At 41.4% G+C, this 18,028-nt stretch overlaps 1 protein-coding gene across 1 annotated transcript in view; it reads left to right on the top strand.

The window, feature by feature from the left end:
- Positions 1-18,028, top strand: part of MBOAT1 (membrane bound glycerophospholipid O-acyltransferase 1) — a 91,700-nt gene that overhangs the window by 28,914 nt on the left and 44,758 nt on the right. The window contains exons 2-4 of the mRNA XM_073331898.1: positions 10,603-10,748; positions 11,469-11,546; positions 15,667-15,762. Coding sequence (XP_073187999.1) covers positions 10,603-10,748; positions 11,469-11,546; positions 15,667-15,762 — 320 coding nt within the window. The remainder of the gene's footprint in view (positions 1-10,602; positions 10,749-11,468; positions 11,547-15,666; positions 15,763-18,028) is intronic.

Consider the following 18,028-nt stretch of genomic DNA (forward strand, 5'->3'; position numbering starts at 1 on the left):
AGGCCCTGTCACACCACCCAAGCTCTGTGCCCTTTTACCTAAAGAAATTATTTACAGGGTGTATACCACAAAGTAAACCTCCCAATGTTTCTTTTGATTGCTTCCTGGTAGTAGTATTTTAATCCTTGTTAATCAGGAGGCATGGGTTGGGCTCTACTGGTAAGCAAGTATATAGATAAAAATGCTGATTCTCAGACGTATGTTGGTTACTATAATATTCTCTAAATCTTTGGCTCAGATTTGGATTTCTGTAATACAACATGGACAATTTGGTTAAAACTCAAATTTGGTACTTCAGGTTATTTAGGGAAAGGCTATCTCAGCAGGCATTGTAATTCCATTCATGCAACTCAGATGCATTTCTAGTGATGAAAGGGCTTTCATGACCTAGCTAAACTATGTTGTAAAATGAAATATTGTATAACAAGTGTTTTGTTGGTCAGGGTTGCTAGACGTGGGTGCTTATGAATTTTAAGTTAGCAAGGTGGGGAAGTGACTACCAAGAGGGTAAAATTAAAGCTTCTCCTTTTCTGGAAAGACAAGGACTGCCACTGGTGCAGTCTTTGAGCCGTTTCTAAGTAGATACATCCTCTTGAGTCGTCACTTTTTTCTTTTCCTTTTCACAATTCCAAAACCATTTCACTTCAATTTACACATCATCATTTAAGCAGGGTAAGTCTGGTCATCAGTACTTTAAAAGGAGACTGACAAAGAAAGCCAGTGGCGGTAGCGCACTTCCCTCTGATTCAGCATTGAACCAGTGTTCCAGCACCATGGTTAGGAAGGCAGGAGATGCCATCTTTCAGGTGATTTGTGAAATCAAGGTCCCAATCACTTGGGGGGGGGGTCATTAACAATCCTATAGCACTTTTTGCAAAAGTAAGGGTGTTAGTCCTGTTTTCCTGGCACAGTTCCAGTTTGGATAATTATATTTCACTTATGTTATTCCTTCAAGTATTGTTCACTTTCTATCCTGTGTTGTGGATTGGCTTGTAGTATTGCTCTTAAACATCTGCCATAAGAGGTGGCAGCATTTCAGAGACGCGTAGAATTAATATTATTTTTTTATTATTGTTATTATTTTATTTTATTTGTAAAGCACTTTTCAAGATGAAAGTTTCTATTATCAGTATAAAACATTGGCATTATTACAGTCTGGGCTACTAATGTGCTTCATAGCTAATCTCTTAAGGTGTTGTGATTAGAAAACCCCTGAATTACTGAAGTTTTCTAAGTACTCCTGGCTATCTCGGAATTCCTTTGTATCTATCATAGGAAGTTACTGGTATTATCCATTGAGAGAACTGGGTTGTGGCAGAACATCATTGCTCATAACTGAGCACTATTTAAACATCTGTGCAGTATACAGAATAGTTACAGTTCAGTATAAGAGTTGCTGAGAGCAAAATAGAGCCGTGGATCAATCAGCCGTTAAAGGTAAGCATACAGGCTTGCATGATTTCTAACCTAGAATTAAGTTACAGGTTAGATTTTTCAAGACTACTTTTCATTTAATTATTTTCCTTTCTAAATTTCCAGTGACTACAGATTTAATCTATTCCACAGCTATATCACATGTCCCACTAGTGATTATTCCTTTAATGGCTTCTTAAAGGTAATCCAGAAAGAACATCTGTTTCAACTTTAGAGTGTAAACAACAAAGATTATTTACCCTGTAAGTAGGAAATCAGCAGAATTTACTCATGAAAACAGTATCACAGTTCAATATTCTTGAGAGATGTGCATGGAGATAAGTTGTACAGCTCCTGTTAGTGCACACAGCCCTAAAATTGCCCCTCCCAGTAGCAGGGGCAGATATGGTGATTTTCCTGCTTTGGGTGGAGTTCACCCTCTCCCTGGATAGAGTTAAATCATCCCTGCCGGAGAGAATTTGTCCTTTGACTTCATAAAAATGCTTCAGAAGAGCAAAAATGTTGCCTTTGGAATGGCCCAGATTCCAGGAAGTGTCAGGTATATTTCAGAAATTCCTTTTGGGTATATTCCCAACTCTCACCCCCAATAGTAACTCCACAGACACGTGCACACACATCCAATTTCAAACATCACAATTTGGCTGTTGTTCGATGCTATCAAAATATTCTGTTTAATTTTCAGAATCAAAGTATAAACATTTTCAGCAAAGTGCACTTAATTGTATTTGTTTGCCAAGTGGCACTCTTGGTTATGTATATAATAAGCCTTATGGAGAAAACAAATGATTACACTTCCAAATCTCTTTCTTTTCCTCTGCAGAAATACACATGTCTGACTAATGGGGAAATTTCTATGGGGGCCACTTGTTAAAATGTTAACCAAACAATGCTGCCTGGAGTTTGAGTTAAGAATGAATCCCTGCAACCTTTAGTCTTATTCACTATCACTGATCCTTAATGCTTTCCTGAGCGCTGAGAACATCTGTTTGGTGGCCTATGAGAAATTACTTGCTAGATTCAATGCTGGTTCCAGTTGACAGGTATCAACATAGTACTTGGGACTAAATAGCTCCCTTGTAGGCAGGGCCAATATATATGTCTTGAAGCTTTGATTACCTGCTTGTCCTGAGGATGAAGGCATACTGGCAGCTCTGCTGCTGACTGTGCTGTACTTGCTTAGTAAGTAAAACAGATTTAGAGCCTGATCTTCAGGTCTGGCTGAATACTGCTCAGCACAGGACCTTCGGGCAAGAAGTAAAAGTGACTTATTGCCACTTTTGCATTCCTGTAATCTTGGGCCAGTTCAGAGCAGACTCCAGCCTGAAAGTTAATTGCCACTGTTTAGCTGGGACTGTTTTGGCAGCCAGAGATCACTGAAGTTCAGATTCTATCCAGACGTGCCACTATGTGCTGCCATTTTGAGTTTGGAGAGAATTATTGTCAATCTAGTCCATTCTCCTACATTTTGGCAAGTGAGGTCAGTTTTTGAGCAAGTATAAGGGGAAAGAATAATAAAGGAAAAGCAAGGTATTTTGTGGTCAGACTTGTGGGCGATTTTGCATGTGCTAGGATTATTGCAGGATCAATGGAAAGAAACTCTCTCTTTTTTTTTTTTTTTTTTTAAAGCGAGAGGTGAGTAACCCAATACAACCTGGGTGAAGCAGTGACCAGGAGTATTTTTAGTGATTTATTATAAGGGTGAAGCCAGGGAATTACCAGCTCTAAATCATCTGTGTCCTGACTCTAAATGTTCCAAGAATTTCCGAGCAAGGGAAAGTATTTTCTCTCTTCTTCTATATAGGTTTTTCTGTGGTTTCGATGATAGTTTTCAAGAGAGAGGACAACACACTATTTACTTCTCTGTGGAGCTGTCATACCTTTCTGTTGCTTTCCTCCTGTTGTAGGAATGTGATGAATCACTAAATATTCTGGTCATGGGGCCAGTTTGTCCACTACTTTGGAAAAAACTGTGCAGGGAACAGGAAACTTTGGATTCCCTCTAGCTTTGTTTCAATTTCATCATTCCATTGGGCGAGCTGGGTTTGTTTCTTGGTGGGAGAGGCAGCAGGTTCCGTTTACTACATCCTCCAATGTCCTGAGGTCTGTAGAGATCTTGGGACACCTGTCTGAGGCCAGGGTCTTTGCACATTGCTGTCTTGGACCCTCCTTTTGGCTCCCTGCCCATTGACTGCTGTCCCTAAAAGCGTCCTGCTGTGGGTGTTGAATGTAAGGGAAACACATACAGGGTAGCGCAAAAGGGGTCAGCTTTATCTTACGGAGTATCTGGGAATGATAAGGTGGGGAGTGGCCCTCTTGCATCATAGGCCCTCTCTGTTCTCAGACATGCCCACGTAGGGGCTCTGAAACCTGGGGGTCGGGGGCTGATGCCTGGAAGTGATCACTTCTCCCCCTTTTGCCGATCAGCCACATCTGCCAGATCACTGTCTCCTCTTATTAAAAATAAAGTGGGGATGACTGGGCCCTTTAAAGGTGACCTCTTTTTGGTAATGATGACCTACCTACAGTATTGTAAGTACAGGAGAATCATATAATCAATAGGAGTATGTTTAGATAATGTCATTCACAGAGTCCAGACAGTGGGCTGTTGGTCGCTTGGTTTGATTTGGTTAGGAGGTTTTCAGATGCAGTTTGGATTTCAGGGCCCTATGACAAACGCAATAAGTAATTGTTCATGAGGAAAAATAGAATGACTATAGAAAAAAAACATGAAATTTAATTCCTTTCTTCACCATCCATGCTATGTGTAGTAAGAGGAGGCCCTGAAACATAAACTCTTGTATCAGAGGCCCAGTCTGAGGCCTGAAGCCTGAACCAAAGTACTTCCAGGCAGTGTTAAGCAAAGCTGGGCTGTGAGCCAGAGGCAGGTCCCACTCACAGAAGTTGGCAAGAAAAGGTTGTTAGAAGCACGTGCACATGCACATAAGTGCTAATGAGAGGAACTTGCACCAAGACAGCATCAGAACACTCCACAGACATAACAAGCAACAGGCAGGTGCATCTTAAAGTCAAGGTCAAAAAGACAACATGATGGGTAGATTCGTTTGAACTATGATGAGTAATCTGTCCTGCAACTGTATAGAAATAGGTCCGGGAGCACACATCGTTTTCCAGCCTAGGGGGCAGTGGAGTGTCCCGCCACTGACTGAGCTGTGTCCATTGCCAGGGAGCACAAATTCGTAGTATGCCCTGTAGAGTCTACAGGGAACTATTACTGTGCTTCGTTTGACAATAAACCTGGCTCAGGTTCCTTCGTACCTTACTAGAGTCTGTGGTTTTTGGGGGTTCTCTCGGGGTCTGCTGTATTAGCTATCTGCGCAGAGCTGGGACAGCACACAGAGGGAACATGCATGCAGCCAACTGTTATCATCATCAAACAAGAGCAGAGCCCCACACCGGTAGCTACCGACAACACTATGCAGTGAGGATTCCCTTGGTCTGTCAAAGAGAAAGTAAATAAGGAAGTGTTATTTATTCCTTCTCATAGCACAAAAACTAGGGGTCACCAAATGAAATTAATAGGCAGCAGGTTTAAAACAAACAAAAGGAAGTATTTTTTCACATAATGCACAATCAACCTGTGGAACTCCTTGTCAGAGGATGTTGAGAAGACCAAGACTATAACAGGGTTCAAAAAAGAACTAGATAAATTCATGGAGGATAGGTCCATCAGTGGCTATTAACTAGGATGGGCAGGGATGGTGTCCCTAGCCTCTGTTTGCCAGAAGCTGGGAATGGGTGAAAGGGGATGGATCACTTGATGATTACCTGTTCTGTTTATTCCCTCTGGGGCACCTGGCATTGGCCACTGTCGGAAGACAGAATACTGAGCTAGATGGACCTTTGATCTGACCTAGTATGGCCGTTCTTATGTCAGCTACCTGGTTCCCCAGACTTAAGGCTTAACTTTGCAGCTACTGTTCTCTGGTTGAGGAGCTCTCAGTAGCAGTCCATCCTGTACCATTCCTTTATTAACTGCATGGTTGGAGTTGCCCCAACTTCTCTCTTTCTTCAGTGGCAGAGTGCCTTGCTGCTGCATTATATTGCTGCCTTCACCAGCTGACTGATGGACCAAGAGACAAGTTGAATAATGAAAACTGAGGGGATGGTGGTATCTTTCCAAGGCTGGCCTTGGCGGCGTACTATGTGCTCTGATGGTTCATTTATTGTATCTTATTCAGTAGAAATCGGCTTTGTAGAAAGCCAATGCATTTCTTTCATGTTGTCAAGGCTGAAGAAGTTTGAAATGAAAGGATCCGAAGGCAACATTGAATGGGCATGAGCAGTTAAAAGATGGGTTATATAATATACAAATAATTGTAGGCTTGAAACGGAAGGGATCATTTTTAAGATAAGTGAATAATTATTTTCCTAAGTCAACATTCAGAATCCCCTAATTCATTATTTCCACTGTGCTGTTAGCAACACCAACAACAGAAATGGTATGAATCAAAAGGAGGGTGGTTTTATGCTCTTCTGCCAATGTGGCAATTCCCACAGCCAGGGATTTTGGGATCAGGGAGAAGGAATGAACTTTCCTTCTTTGTGATCCAGCATTGAGTGCACACAAATTGTATCATATAAAGTTACTTTAAAGCATAGACATGTGCTCAGTTTTGAAAATTAGGGGAAATGTTTGTTCTTCATAGCAACCTTACTTAACTACCTCAAATATGTATGGTAAGCAAAAGGTCCCAAAGGAATCTGCATAATAAACTGCAGTATGCTTATTGTGTTATAACCCTCTCTCTCTCTCTCTCTCTCACTCTCTCTCTCTCTCACACACACACACACAACATATGATATGCATATGATAATTTATTATGTACTGTTGACTGTTTCTTTTCCTCTTCTCCTGAGATGTAGAATTCTCCCCTCCCTCAGAATTAGTTTCCCTGATGCAGAGAATGGACAAGATTTGGTCTGTCATGAAAACCAATTTTTCTCGACAATAAAAAGCTGCAGCTTTAAACCACACTACATGGTTAGAAATGGGAATTTTATACCACTGGGAAAAGCTTTCCAATGAGGCCAGCATTTGCATCAGGCCCTGGAAGATCCTGTGAAAAAAGACTTTAAATCTGTGACAATTTTATGTTTAGAAAAGACTTGTGGATAAATGTTTAGATTTTTTTGAGCCTTGCACAGCTGAACTTATGGGTAGTGATTTGTAGAAGTGTTGAGCACCTGCAACTCCACTGGCAGTCAGTGGGAGCTGTGAGCATTCAGGACCTCTGAAAATTAATCTTATGGTAACTAAGGCCCTGATCCTGCAATGTGAATAAAACCTTTATACCACACCATGTTGTGCATACTCGTGTAGGTACAGTAGAACATCAGAGTTTCAAACACCAGAGTTATGAACTGACCAGTAAACTACACACCTCATTTGGAACTGGAAGTAAAACAATCAGGCAGCTGTGGGGTAGGGGAGAAACAAATATAGTACAGTACTGTGTTAAAAATAAACTACTAAAAAGGGAGCGGAGGGATAAAGCAGCATTTTTCCTCTGCATAGTAAAGTTTCAAAGGTGTAATAAGTCAATGTTCAGTTGTAAACTTTTGAAAGAACAAGCATAATGTTTTGTTCAGAGTTACAAATATTTCAGAGTTACAAACAACCTCCATTCCAGAGGCATTCGTGATTCTGAGGTTCTACTGTATTAAATATATATATAAATTGCATGGGTGTTTTCTCTAATAAAATTGCAAACAATGCTTAGTGTTATGTCTTATCATGGTATAGTTAGGGGGTGAAAAACCATGGATATATTTAAGGCATCACATTACATATTGCCCAAGATGCAGAAGAAGAAAATGGTTCAAGCGTAATTTAGGCACACTCGTTTCTTGGTTGATAGAAAACCTGTAAGGAACAGATTTTAGATAATTATGCCCATTAGCACTAAACAAAATGAAACAAAAATACATAAATAAAGCATATTCTTGCTGGAGTATCTTTATCAGTTGGATAAGGATGTGGAGGAAAGGATGTTGAATGCGCATTAGCGTTTGGGTCATAGCCGGTGAGAAGAAGGAGGAGATGACCAGGGTAGGGGTGAGTGTGCCCTCAGTCAGTGAAGAGGCAGTTTATTAGCATTGTAAACCACATCCTTCTGCTTCTGTGAAACAGTTAGAAAACAGTGTTTGATCTTGAAAACCATGCCAATTTATACTGCTTTCTCATTCCCTTTAGAGTAGTACTTAGTCATTTACTTTCAAAATGACTTTCAGGGGCGCTGCTATTTCAATTTGTTCTTCTTTGATTCCCTCACTCTAACCTTCCTTTTCAGGTACTGTAAATTACTTCTAAATTGTTAGCTTTCTAAATTAGATTTCCTGCGTTAATGGCATGTTGTAACCATGGTGCTGGAGGCTACTGTTAGTTTAATTCAGGGCAAGAGGGTTAAGTGAAAATTACAGTTCCAAGATTATCACTCTCCATGTAAATTAGATCTATGGCACTGGAGTTTCTTATAAAGAAATTGCCTTTAAGCATTGAAAGTAGAATGAAAGTTAGGGCTGGAATTTGCTTTTACTTTTATCCCAGTGTAAGGAGCAACATGTAGCTGTACTGCCCCAAAAGCAGCACAGGGAGGGAATTGTGACTCTGAAGGTCTAAGGCACAACCAAGATCTTGGATCGAATGGTCAATGAAATAGTAAAGTGGGGGAAAAGTAAATACTATGTTTTTTGTTGTTGCCTTTCCTGGTGAGTTTTCCATGACTACTGCTCCCACAAAACAGGGTGTTGTTGTTTTGTCTTTTAAACAGATACGCAGGTCAAAGTCCACGTTCTCTCCCTCTCTGTCCATTGTGGGTAGGTGGGGTGGGCTTTGAGAAGCCTGCATAGCGGCTCAGCATTCCAGCCTGCCATGCAGCTTAGCTCCATCAAAGCTTACCTATGTACAGCCCCAAACGAGAGGGGTTGGGGCAGGCTTTGAGGGCAAGTACATTGCCAAGTAGGCATACCCATGTGGTCCCACATACATGGGGCACAACCTGAGCCTTTGGGCTGTAGCAGTGGCCATGGAGTGGCTATACTGCCACTTTACAGACTTGTGGAACAGATGTCCTCCTCTGCTTCCAGATCTCATTGGACCCCCGCACTGTGCTAAGCCTGACTATGTGAGGTTGGTGCTCTAAATTTAAACAGTCTGTTAATACATAATGTGACAGCAACCTGTGCTCAAGAATTGTACAATAGTTCCTGGGTTTTGTACGACCAATAAAGTCATCTTGTTGTGCACTGCAAATGGCTTTCTCTGAGATGCTCTTTACATCTGCTTTTAATGCTTGATACAGATGGGAGGAGTAATTCCCTTATTCAGACAGGCTTAAAGTATTGTCATGGTGGGAGAAAGCTCCTCTATTTACTCCTGAGTCGTAATCATATGATGCCTTTTATTGTTTAAGTGTTGACTGTATTACGAGGTTGCAAAAGACACAAGAAGAGACTGGCTCTGCTCCAAAGAGCTTGAGGCTGAAATCCTACATGTTTTGAACTTTAGAGCGGCAGCAATTTCCGTTTTATCAATACTGAAATAAATAGTTTTGTTTAATAACTGAACCAAAAAATATTTACAGACTGCTTTTACTGCAACAGGACCATGCTGAATATGAATGTGCTCTGCCATGCCAAAGACCTTAAAGATATGTCTGTACTGCAGTGTAAGCCCAGGGTTCAAACTGAGGCTCAGGACTAACCCCCCTTCTGTATACACACAAATAGTGTTAGCCCAGGGCTTGGAGCAGGATCCTGGCACCCCATGGGGGTGGAGGGTCTGAGCCTGAGTCGAGCCAGGAATTTGCAACGTAGATACAGCCCTATTGGACTCAGAGTCTGGGAGTTTGTCAAAATTATTTCACAACCACACAAGCCAACTTTCTTTGTTCTCTGGACAGTCAAGTTTCCCCACACTGTACCACAAAGAAAGGGCTAGAGTGGCCACATTTTGGGAGATGCTAGGAAGGCTGGGATATGGGTGATTGGAGATGGGCATGCATAATGAGGTGTAGATATTGGAGCCCCAGGTTGGGTCTCAGGGTTCAACAATTCCTAATCTGAAGTTACAAATGAGTGTAGATGCTCAAGCCCTAGGTTAACAAACCCAGGGTCTACTAACTTGAGTTCTACTAACCCTGGGCTTACTTTACAGTGTAGACATACCGTAAGAAACGACATCCCTGAATTATTTATTTAATATGTGACTTTCATGTGGACAATAAGTCAGACCCAGCAGTGCTTAGGCAGCCTTAGTTTAAAGGATTTCCCAATGTGATATGCTAACTTGGTCTAGATTCACAGCTTAGTACGTTGCCAAAGAGACTGAGGTGAATGTTCAAGAAAACGAGTGCAGCAAAATAAAGTAAATCTAATTTTATCTGTCTAGGTTTCCATATCCTGTCCATCACTGAGGTATCTGAGCACCTTACACATTTATTAGAAAAAACAAAAGAGCTTTATTTGTTTTAACTCTGTGGGGTTTTTGGGGGGCAACTGAGGGGAAGGGCAGTGGCAGAAGCAAGTTTTGTGTTTTGCTTTGAATTCACGGAGGCTTGTGGCTATTCTGAGAGTGAATTCCACTTGATGGCTCTGTCTCCTGCACTCACAAGCCTCTTTCTTGAGGTTGGCAGTACCCATTACCGTGGCTAATTTCTGTTTTAATTAGCAGAACTCCTTATTATGGGCCTTATTGTTTCCAGCCACTGCTCTTTGGGCATGCACCGGGAGGAGAGGCCTCAAGGAGGTTGGTGCATTATGGTGAGTGGGGGGAAGAACCAAGATTCTACCCACTTCCATCCCTGCCCATCTGTGTGGAAGGATTAAAAAACAGCCATGCAGGGGCTGCTGTTACTCCTGGATGGGACTGTTAAATGACCCACATTCTGGCCCATAGGGTTTGATCCTTTTGGCCTTAGTCAAGCAAAGCTCCCATTTCAAAGGGACTTTACTGGGAGCTTTGCCCATGAAACAAGGTCAACTCCTTTATTCTTTTTCCTCCTGGATCTACCCTGGTTTCTTGTCATAGGTGAGAAATTCTATATAGCTTTTTCCAGAGTCACAAGAGGAAGCTGTTGTGATCTCCAACAATGAAGCCTATGGCCAAGTAACATTCCAAATTTCTTTTTTTGTTTGTTTTTGTTTTAGGTCAATTTTGTAGCCTGTCAGCTGTTTGCCTTGTTCGCTGCTTTTTGGTTTCGAATTTATTTGAGCCCCAGCAATGTCAGTTCTGTTGTTCGTCATGCATTTGCCACTCTCTTTGGAATATACTTTGCTGTTTTCTGTTTTGGATGGTGAGTATTTAACTTTCAGATAAACAAATTATGCTAGCAATTATGTTTTATTTCATGTCAGTTTTCCTAGATCATTTGTGTTCAGTCCTGAGACAACTTGTGTGTTGCAGTCCTGCAAAACAACCACCACCTAACCGCCCCAAAGCCCAGAACAAACTGTAATGACTTGCAGATGTATATTTGCAGTGTTGTTGTAGCCCTGTTGGTCCCACGACATTAGAGAGACAAGGTGGGTGAGGTAATATCTGCTATTGGTCCAACTTCCGTTGGTGAGAGAGACAAGCTGAAGAAGAGCTCTATGTAGCTCAAAAGCTTGTCTCTCTCACCAACAGATGCTGGTCCAATAAAAGATATTCCCTTGTCTCTCTTGTAGATGTATGTTGTATTTATCTATGACAAGTTTACTGCAGGCATCAAAGAGACACCATCGCCTAAGAAGACATAAACATATATCTTCATTAGAGGAGATGCATCCATTGTTGAGTATTCAATTTGATTATTTTAAAAAAAGAACATTTTAGACCCAAACTGGTTGACAGGATTCTTATTCGAAGCACTGTTCTAGTCACTCTGTAAAAACTGCATTGTGGGGTGGTTCCATGTTTACCAGCTGTATTTCAAATTTAGTTAGGTTACATGGCAGAAAAGGGATTTTTTTTTCCCATCAGCCCTGCAGTCTTACTTTTAGACTATCTAAATGTTTATCTTTTTGTTTTCAAGGTACTCAATCCATATTTTTGTACTGGTGATAATGAGCTATGGCATCATGAACATTGCGAGTATTCCCAACATCCACAGGTAAAGTTACATGGGGACAAGAATTCAATTACCCTGTTCCATCCAGAGGCTGGCAGCAACCCAGAAGTTCATTTTTGTATCTTATCTGTCTGTTCTCACCATCTCCACTCAGTTGCAGCAGTTTTATGGATTTAACTAGAGTATCCACTGTATTGTCTAAATTTTGTGAATTTTTAGTTAGTGTATCACATCTGTACCAAAGAGAGGGAGGGTGTTTTGTACTTTGCCCAGTTTAGTCTCCTGCAGCTTCAGCAATTTACATGGAGACCTCTTGTCTTTAAGTTGTTGTTGGAGATTATGTCAAGCCACACTCTCTTCAGTATTGTGTCCTGGAGGATGGGTTTTAAAAAAAACCTGTTTTTAATTTTTCCCTCTTGCTGTTTGGCCTTTATGCATTTCCCATTTATCCCTGAGTTAGTTAGGCAGTCAGAATAAGATCACAGGCAGTTCAAAATCTGTGTTTTGTGAAACAAGTCAGTATTTTGGTACTGAACACAGAGCTTCCCAGAACTGCAAATACAGGAAATGCCATTGCCTTGATGACAAGAGAGCATTGAACCATCACCAGCCCAAAAGTAAAAGTTATAGACTGTCAGATTTTATTTATTCCTTATGCTAGGGTCAAAAAGAAAGGTACCTAGAGTTTCTGAAACTACCTTAGCCAGGTGTATGTTTAGTGTCTCACTGAACCTTATTGGGCAGATGGTACCTTGATCAGAATTGGCAAACTGTGTTGAAACCATAGCTGATTCTTGTACGAAGATAGGAAGCATCAGTAGAAGAGATTTACAGGGCAGTAGAGTAGTTCTCTTTGCAATATTTTGCAAAACATAATCACAGATAATGTATTGTCTCAGAGTTCTTCAAGTGATAGTTCTTTGTTAGTGTTCATCCCTTCTCTCTCTGCATGTGGAATTGCTTTTCACTTGCTGTTATTTTGAGCTCTTAGTTGAAGATATGGAGGTAGTAATGTTACCTGGAAAAGTGGTTTATGTAAGTAATCCAGAGGAACAGGTCAGCTGGCAGCCTGAGAGTTATTCCACCTTTTTGTTTTGGGTTGACTTGGGCATTGCTTAGACTGTTGGATTAATGCTCCCATTAGGTCTAGTGTTGGTTTGTAATATATATCCTCTTGTCTACTCTCTTTGTGCAAGTTTTAGAACTCACCTTCATTGGCTTAGACATACGCCCGTGGTCACTGCAGTTGTACCTGAAGACAGAATCCCTGTGCTTGCTTATAATTTGGTAGGGGCTCTCTGAGGGTTTACCTAACACATTCAGAAGGCAGAGCCAGAACTAGAACCCAGAAATCCTGATGTAGTTGATAACTAGCACTACACTGCCTGTGTGAAAAGGGACCAGAGAGAAAAGATGCTAAAATACGCTTTGTTTCTTTCTTGATCAGTACTGGTGCCTGTGTCTTGGGGAAAGAAGGGAGCAATCTATTGTTCTGGATCAGTGGACCAAGTTGTAGAAACCAAATCTACAGCTAGAAATTCAATATTTATTCATGCCTGCATAGGAGAATGAGAAGAAATTGGCATACATTCAAGTTAAAGGATTTTCCTCTCACTCTTACTGTTTAGCCAATTATTCATGATGGAAAAAATAGCATATGTTGCAGCACAAATGAAGGCAGTTTACATAATATTGTTGGCTATTGGAGTGCAGTAGTGAGTCATACTTTGAACTGCATTGGTTTGAAATTGTGATGGAACATGCTGAAAATCTTAGCAGGGCTGGGGAAGTTGGAACAGAGCCATTCCCCACTCTTAGCAATAGTTTTGTAGCTCAAACATAGCATGTTCAAATTAATTGAGGTAACGTGAAAAGTAACTTAAATGATAAATGTTATGGATTAAAATGGGCTTGAAAAATGTAGCCAACAGCGGCTGGTTTAAAGACTGAGCCTATTCATACAGTTTTAATACATTGGGTCCCCAAGCCTTGCCCCATTCCTTCAGCAATGTACAAGAATATTAATAATAGGAATATAAAAAAGTATATTTTCTCGGGCGAGAGATTTCTCATGGAGTGAGGTAAAAAGGAGACTAAGGGAAATAATGAAAGTATGAATACATGAATGAATCTAATCTACACCCTTCTTATTCCCCATTAGTCCAGTTTCTGCATAGGCTGCCTACCCCGACACAGCTGGTGTTCTGCCTTCCTCTACTGGTTTGAGCCAGGAGGGCTGTAGTGGGTCAAACCCAGGGACAGGTTTATTTTTTAAAATCAATACTCAAAACCGATAAATAAGGTCCTGCTGCCTGGCTCCTCATAAAGCCTCTTCCACATAAGGTTTCTTGCCCTGCTCATACAACAGGTGTCTCCAGCCAGGTTTTACAATTAGCTGGTGTGGAGAATCGCCTTCCAGGACTTTCATCCTAACACTGGGTCTCCTACAGGAGCCGTCCTGCTACATGCAGGTCTCTCTCCCTATTGAAGCTACTTGCTGACCTTTTATTTGAGAACCAGGTGAGCCTGCAGGCTGTCACCTGATCTCTCACCTGAAACTCATCACCTGGGTGGTAAGTAATTAGTCACTGGTGAGCCTAAATGCACCTCCCTTAAATGGACAAAGGCCTGCCCTCCCCACCCCCGCAGCTGGCCAGTTCTTTTGTCATATCATCTTCTGTTCTGTTCCCCATTCTGGTTCATCCTGACTTGGGCCTGGTGGCTACAGCCTCACACTTGCCAGTCTGCCTGCCTGGTCTTCTGCTGGTCAGTTTGTGCCACTGCTGTTTGGGTGTGAAGGCCTTGATTTCCCAATCATTAGGTTCCTGCCTGCCCCCTTGGGCTCTGTGGTCCTGGTCTCCAGCTGGCTGGTTTTGCTGATGTGGTGTTGGACCCTGAAGACCTTAGTTCTAGATCGGCTCTTAGGATCACCTGCTGTTCTCTTCTCAGTTTGGTGTTTCAGCCTCCTGGTGCTCTGCTGCTCCCTTCTGCTCTGCTGAATCTTGGTTCTGTTGGTCTTCTTCCTGCTCTTCTCTGTCTCCAGGCTCTCATTGGCAACCTACCTCTGCCAGCAGCCTCTTTCCTGTTCTGTTATGGATGGGGATAATGAGGAGAGGTAGAGGAAGTAACAGGATTTGAGTATCACCCCTCCTTGTGCTGCACCAAGGATCTGCAACACTGCACTCCTTAAACCAGTGATACTCAGACTGCGGCCCATGAGCCGCATTCCCATGTGGCCCATGATCTCTTTAACGTGTCTCCTGCATATCTTTGCAGCACATGATACCAAAACACAGTGTGATTTAATTGTTAACCAATCAGGATGCTTTTACTATGTTATTAACCAATAAGTTATGAACTTGCACTAAGCTACTAACTTATTTGCTGTAAGAATTATAGATATGGCAGACCTCTGTGGTTCGGAAGCCAAATTAGGAATCAGCAGTACCCAAAAGAGCCACAGTAGTATGAACTATTTCCCCTCTCATACTGTTTTGCTATAGTACTATTCATATTTAATGAAACAATGAATTCATGCTACTGTGACTCTTTTGGGTACTGCTGATTGCCAATCTGGCTCCTGAACCACTGAGGTCTGAGTATCACTGCCTTAAACCATTAGAATGTCAGAATACGGGGTGCCAGTAGCCATCCTGCCTAACCTAATTTTACATTCATTCAGGACACAAACCAGAGAGTGGACTTTTCAAACCCTAGTTAAAGAATACTTCCTGGGTGCAGAGCTTTGCATAACAGCCTATTTGAGCATGTAAAGCCAAAATAAATTGTCTTCCAAATGTCACTGAAAACAATGCACAGCTACTATGTACTCTTAAAGCATAATTATATTCTCTCTCTCTCCCTGGTTCCTACAGATTTGCAATATGAGAGTCTCAAGTATTTCTGGTCTGTGTGTGTGTACACAGAACAGAAAGGAGAATGGATAATCTCAGCAGTATGTTAAATGTTATCTGGCTTCAAATACTTGAATTCTAGGACATAATTTTCCAAAGTGACTAGTAATTTTGAGTGTCTCAATTTTGATTATCATTCTGATGTATAAATTTACCCTCGTTTTTTGTTTTGCCTGTATGAACTGAATGTAAAGTCTTGACTCTGCTTCGGTGGGTAACTGTTCTGTTTGTTTGTATGTTCTGTTTAGGTACTCCTTTGTGGTAGCCATGGGATACCTCACATTGTGTCACATTAGCCGAATTTACATATTTAATTATGGTATTCTCACTACAGATTTCTCTGGGTGAGTATCCAGCTCATATACTATGTCTGTTGATAAATTGTATAGTCAATTGTTTGATCACACTTTGGTTCATTATGAAATATATTCAAGAGGCAAATTAACTAGTATCACTCAGGTTTATCGATATAAGCCAATAATAATAAAGAACAGGGAAAAACTTTCAATATGATACCAGGTTCTGGGAAGCCACCTCATGTAGTATTGTTACCTTCACTTTACACAGAAGGTGTGCTTCCCAAATTTATAGTTCTAAAGCCATCTTTTTATCCCCTAACCGTTGACAAGTAAAAGGTACTGTGCACATCATCTGAAACTAGATTTAACCAATCTGCCCTCTACCTTGTTTTTTCAGTAACATGATGTACCCCTTATCTCATTGTTCTGAACGCATGCACTCCAGGTACCAAGGAGCATGAAGGAACCTCTTAGGTTTATGCCAGGGTAGAATATTCATATGTCTTGTCCTTTTCCTTTGGGAAATTTCAGTTGTGAGAATAACTCCCTACCTGTTAATATGGTAAAATACTCATATGTCCCGACCCAGACCGTTTTCCTATCTCCTTAAGCCAAAGCTTACTTCAACTAGTGCATCATCTTATGGGATACCTGACATGGGTGGACAGAATTGTAGGGAGAGTATAATACATTCAGTTGACATAACTTCCCAATACTTATATTAACACTAAGCCTACCATATATGTATTGGCTAACAATTATTATAATTTATTATTAAATTATTTTAGGACTGTAATTTAATACAATTAAAAGAATGCCACAAAGGGTTGTCTTGCAATCTTGTTTACTTAATCTTTCAAGAAGTACTTGTTCAAAGTAAATAATACATGATGTTAGAATGACTCAGTATTTCCATTAGCCAGTGAGGTGTACCTGTGTGTGTTCTTGCACAACAGCAACTTGCCAGAGGTGGGGAGGGTCTACTTATCTCCTTCTTCACCTTGAGTGGGGTTGGGGGAGTAAGTTCTAAAGTTACTCTTTGGTGGTAGAGTGGGTCTGAGGTTATCTTCCTATCTGCCAATCCCTCAGTGTCCAAGGAAGCAGCAAGCCAGGTTGGCCCAAGCTGCTTCTTCCTTAAGTTTGTCTGGTTGGGTGGGGTAGACTGTTGCTCTCTTTATTCCTTTCTTGATAGTGCAATAGACCAGTCCCGGTGAGTGGCCCCAAGCCTTCTCTTTCCTCATTCTGATTCTACTCTGGGGAGACGGTCCTTGGATTATCCCAAAGCCCTTTCTTGCCAAGCTGGGAAAACAATGTGAAAGGAGCCTTCTGGCTAGGGTGACCAGATGCTAAATACAAAATATCAGGACCGCCACAGGGGGAGCGCCTTTTCAATTGTTACACTCACCTGGCACGTTCGGCGGTGGGAAATAAATCTTGCCACCGAAGAAAGAAGTACCCACTGCCAAAGTCTGTCAGCAACTGAAGGACCTGCTGCCGAAGAGCTGGATGTGCAGGGTGAGTGTAACAATTAAAAAGGCATGCCCCCTGCCTGTCACTGCCGCCTAAGGTGGGGGGCGGGGAAAGACACGCCCCAAACAAAATATTGGGACAAATGGCATCCCAACCATACTTCGGTCAGGACGCAGGACAAACTGCTCAATATCGGGACAGTCCCGATTTTATCAGGACATCTGGTCACCCTTCATCTGCCCCTCTCCCTCTGAAAGGGAGAGAGCTTCCAGAATAGCTGTAGCTGGTTGTTTCTTCCAGCTTTAAAGGGCCAGCTACCAGCAAAGCTGTTTTATCCCATTTTTGAAAGAGTGAAACATGCATGTTTTATTATAAGTCCTTTTCTGACTGCTTTGCTTTGGCATTTATAAACTGTTCTTAGGATTATTTAGTGTTTTTTAATTCTTTCTTCCCCAATTACATATTTTTTTCCTTCTTCTTGATGCTAAGAGGATTATGCTGGTGAGTTGATTTTTGGTGTTTTTTAATACTTTATAAGAATGGCACTACTAATAATACATCATCTTCTTTTATAGCATACGTAGACTGTCAGTGCAGTAATATTATAGTTTTTACCAGAAATGGATTAGTTTGAAAAGAAAAAATCAAAGGAATGTGATAGCTCAGGAGGCTGGTAATGGGCATGGGTCCCAATCCAGCAAACCACTCAAACGTGTGCCTAACTTTGTGCACGTAAACAGTATGATTGAAGTCAGTGTGACGACTCATGTGCATTAAATTATGCACAAGCTTAAATCCTTTGCTGGACTGGGGCCACGGCGCCTCTCATTTTTTGGTTATG

The sequence above is a fragment of the Lepidochelys kempii genome, chromosome 2 (genome assembly GCF_965140265.1).
Source record: "Lepidochelys kempii isolate rLepKem1 chromosome 2, rLepKem1.hap2, whole genome shotgun sequence".
NCBI lineage: Eukaryota > Metazoa > Chordata > Testudines > Cheloniidae > Lepidochelys > Lepidochelys kempii.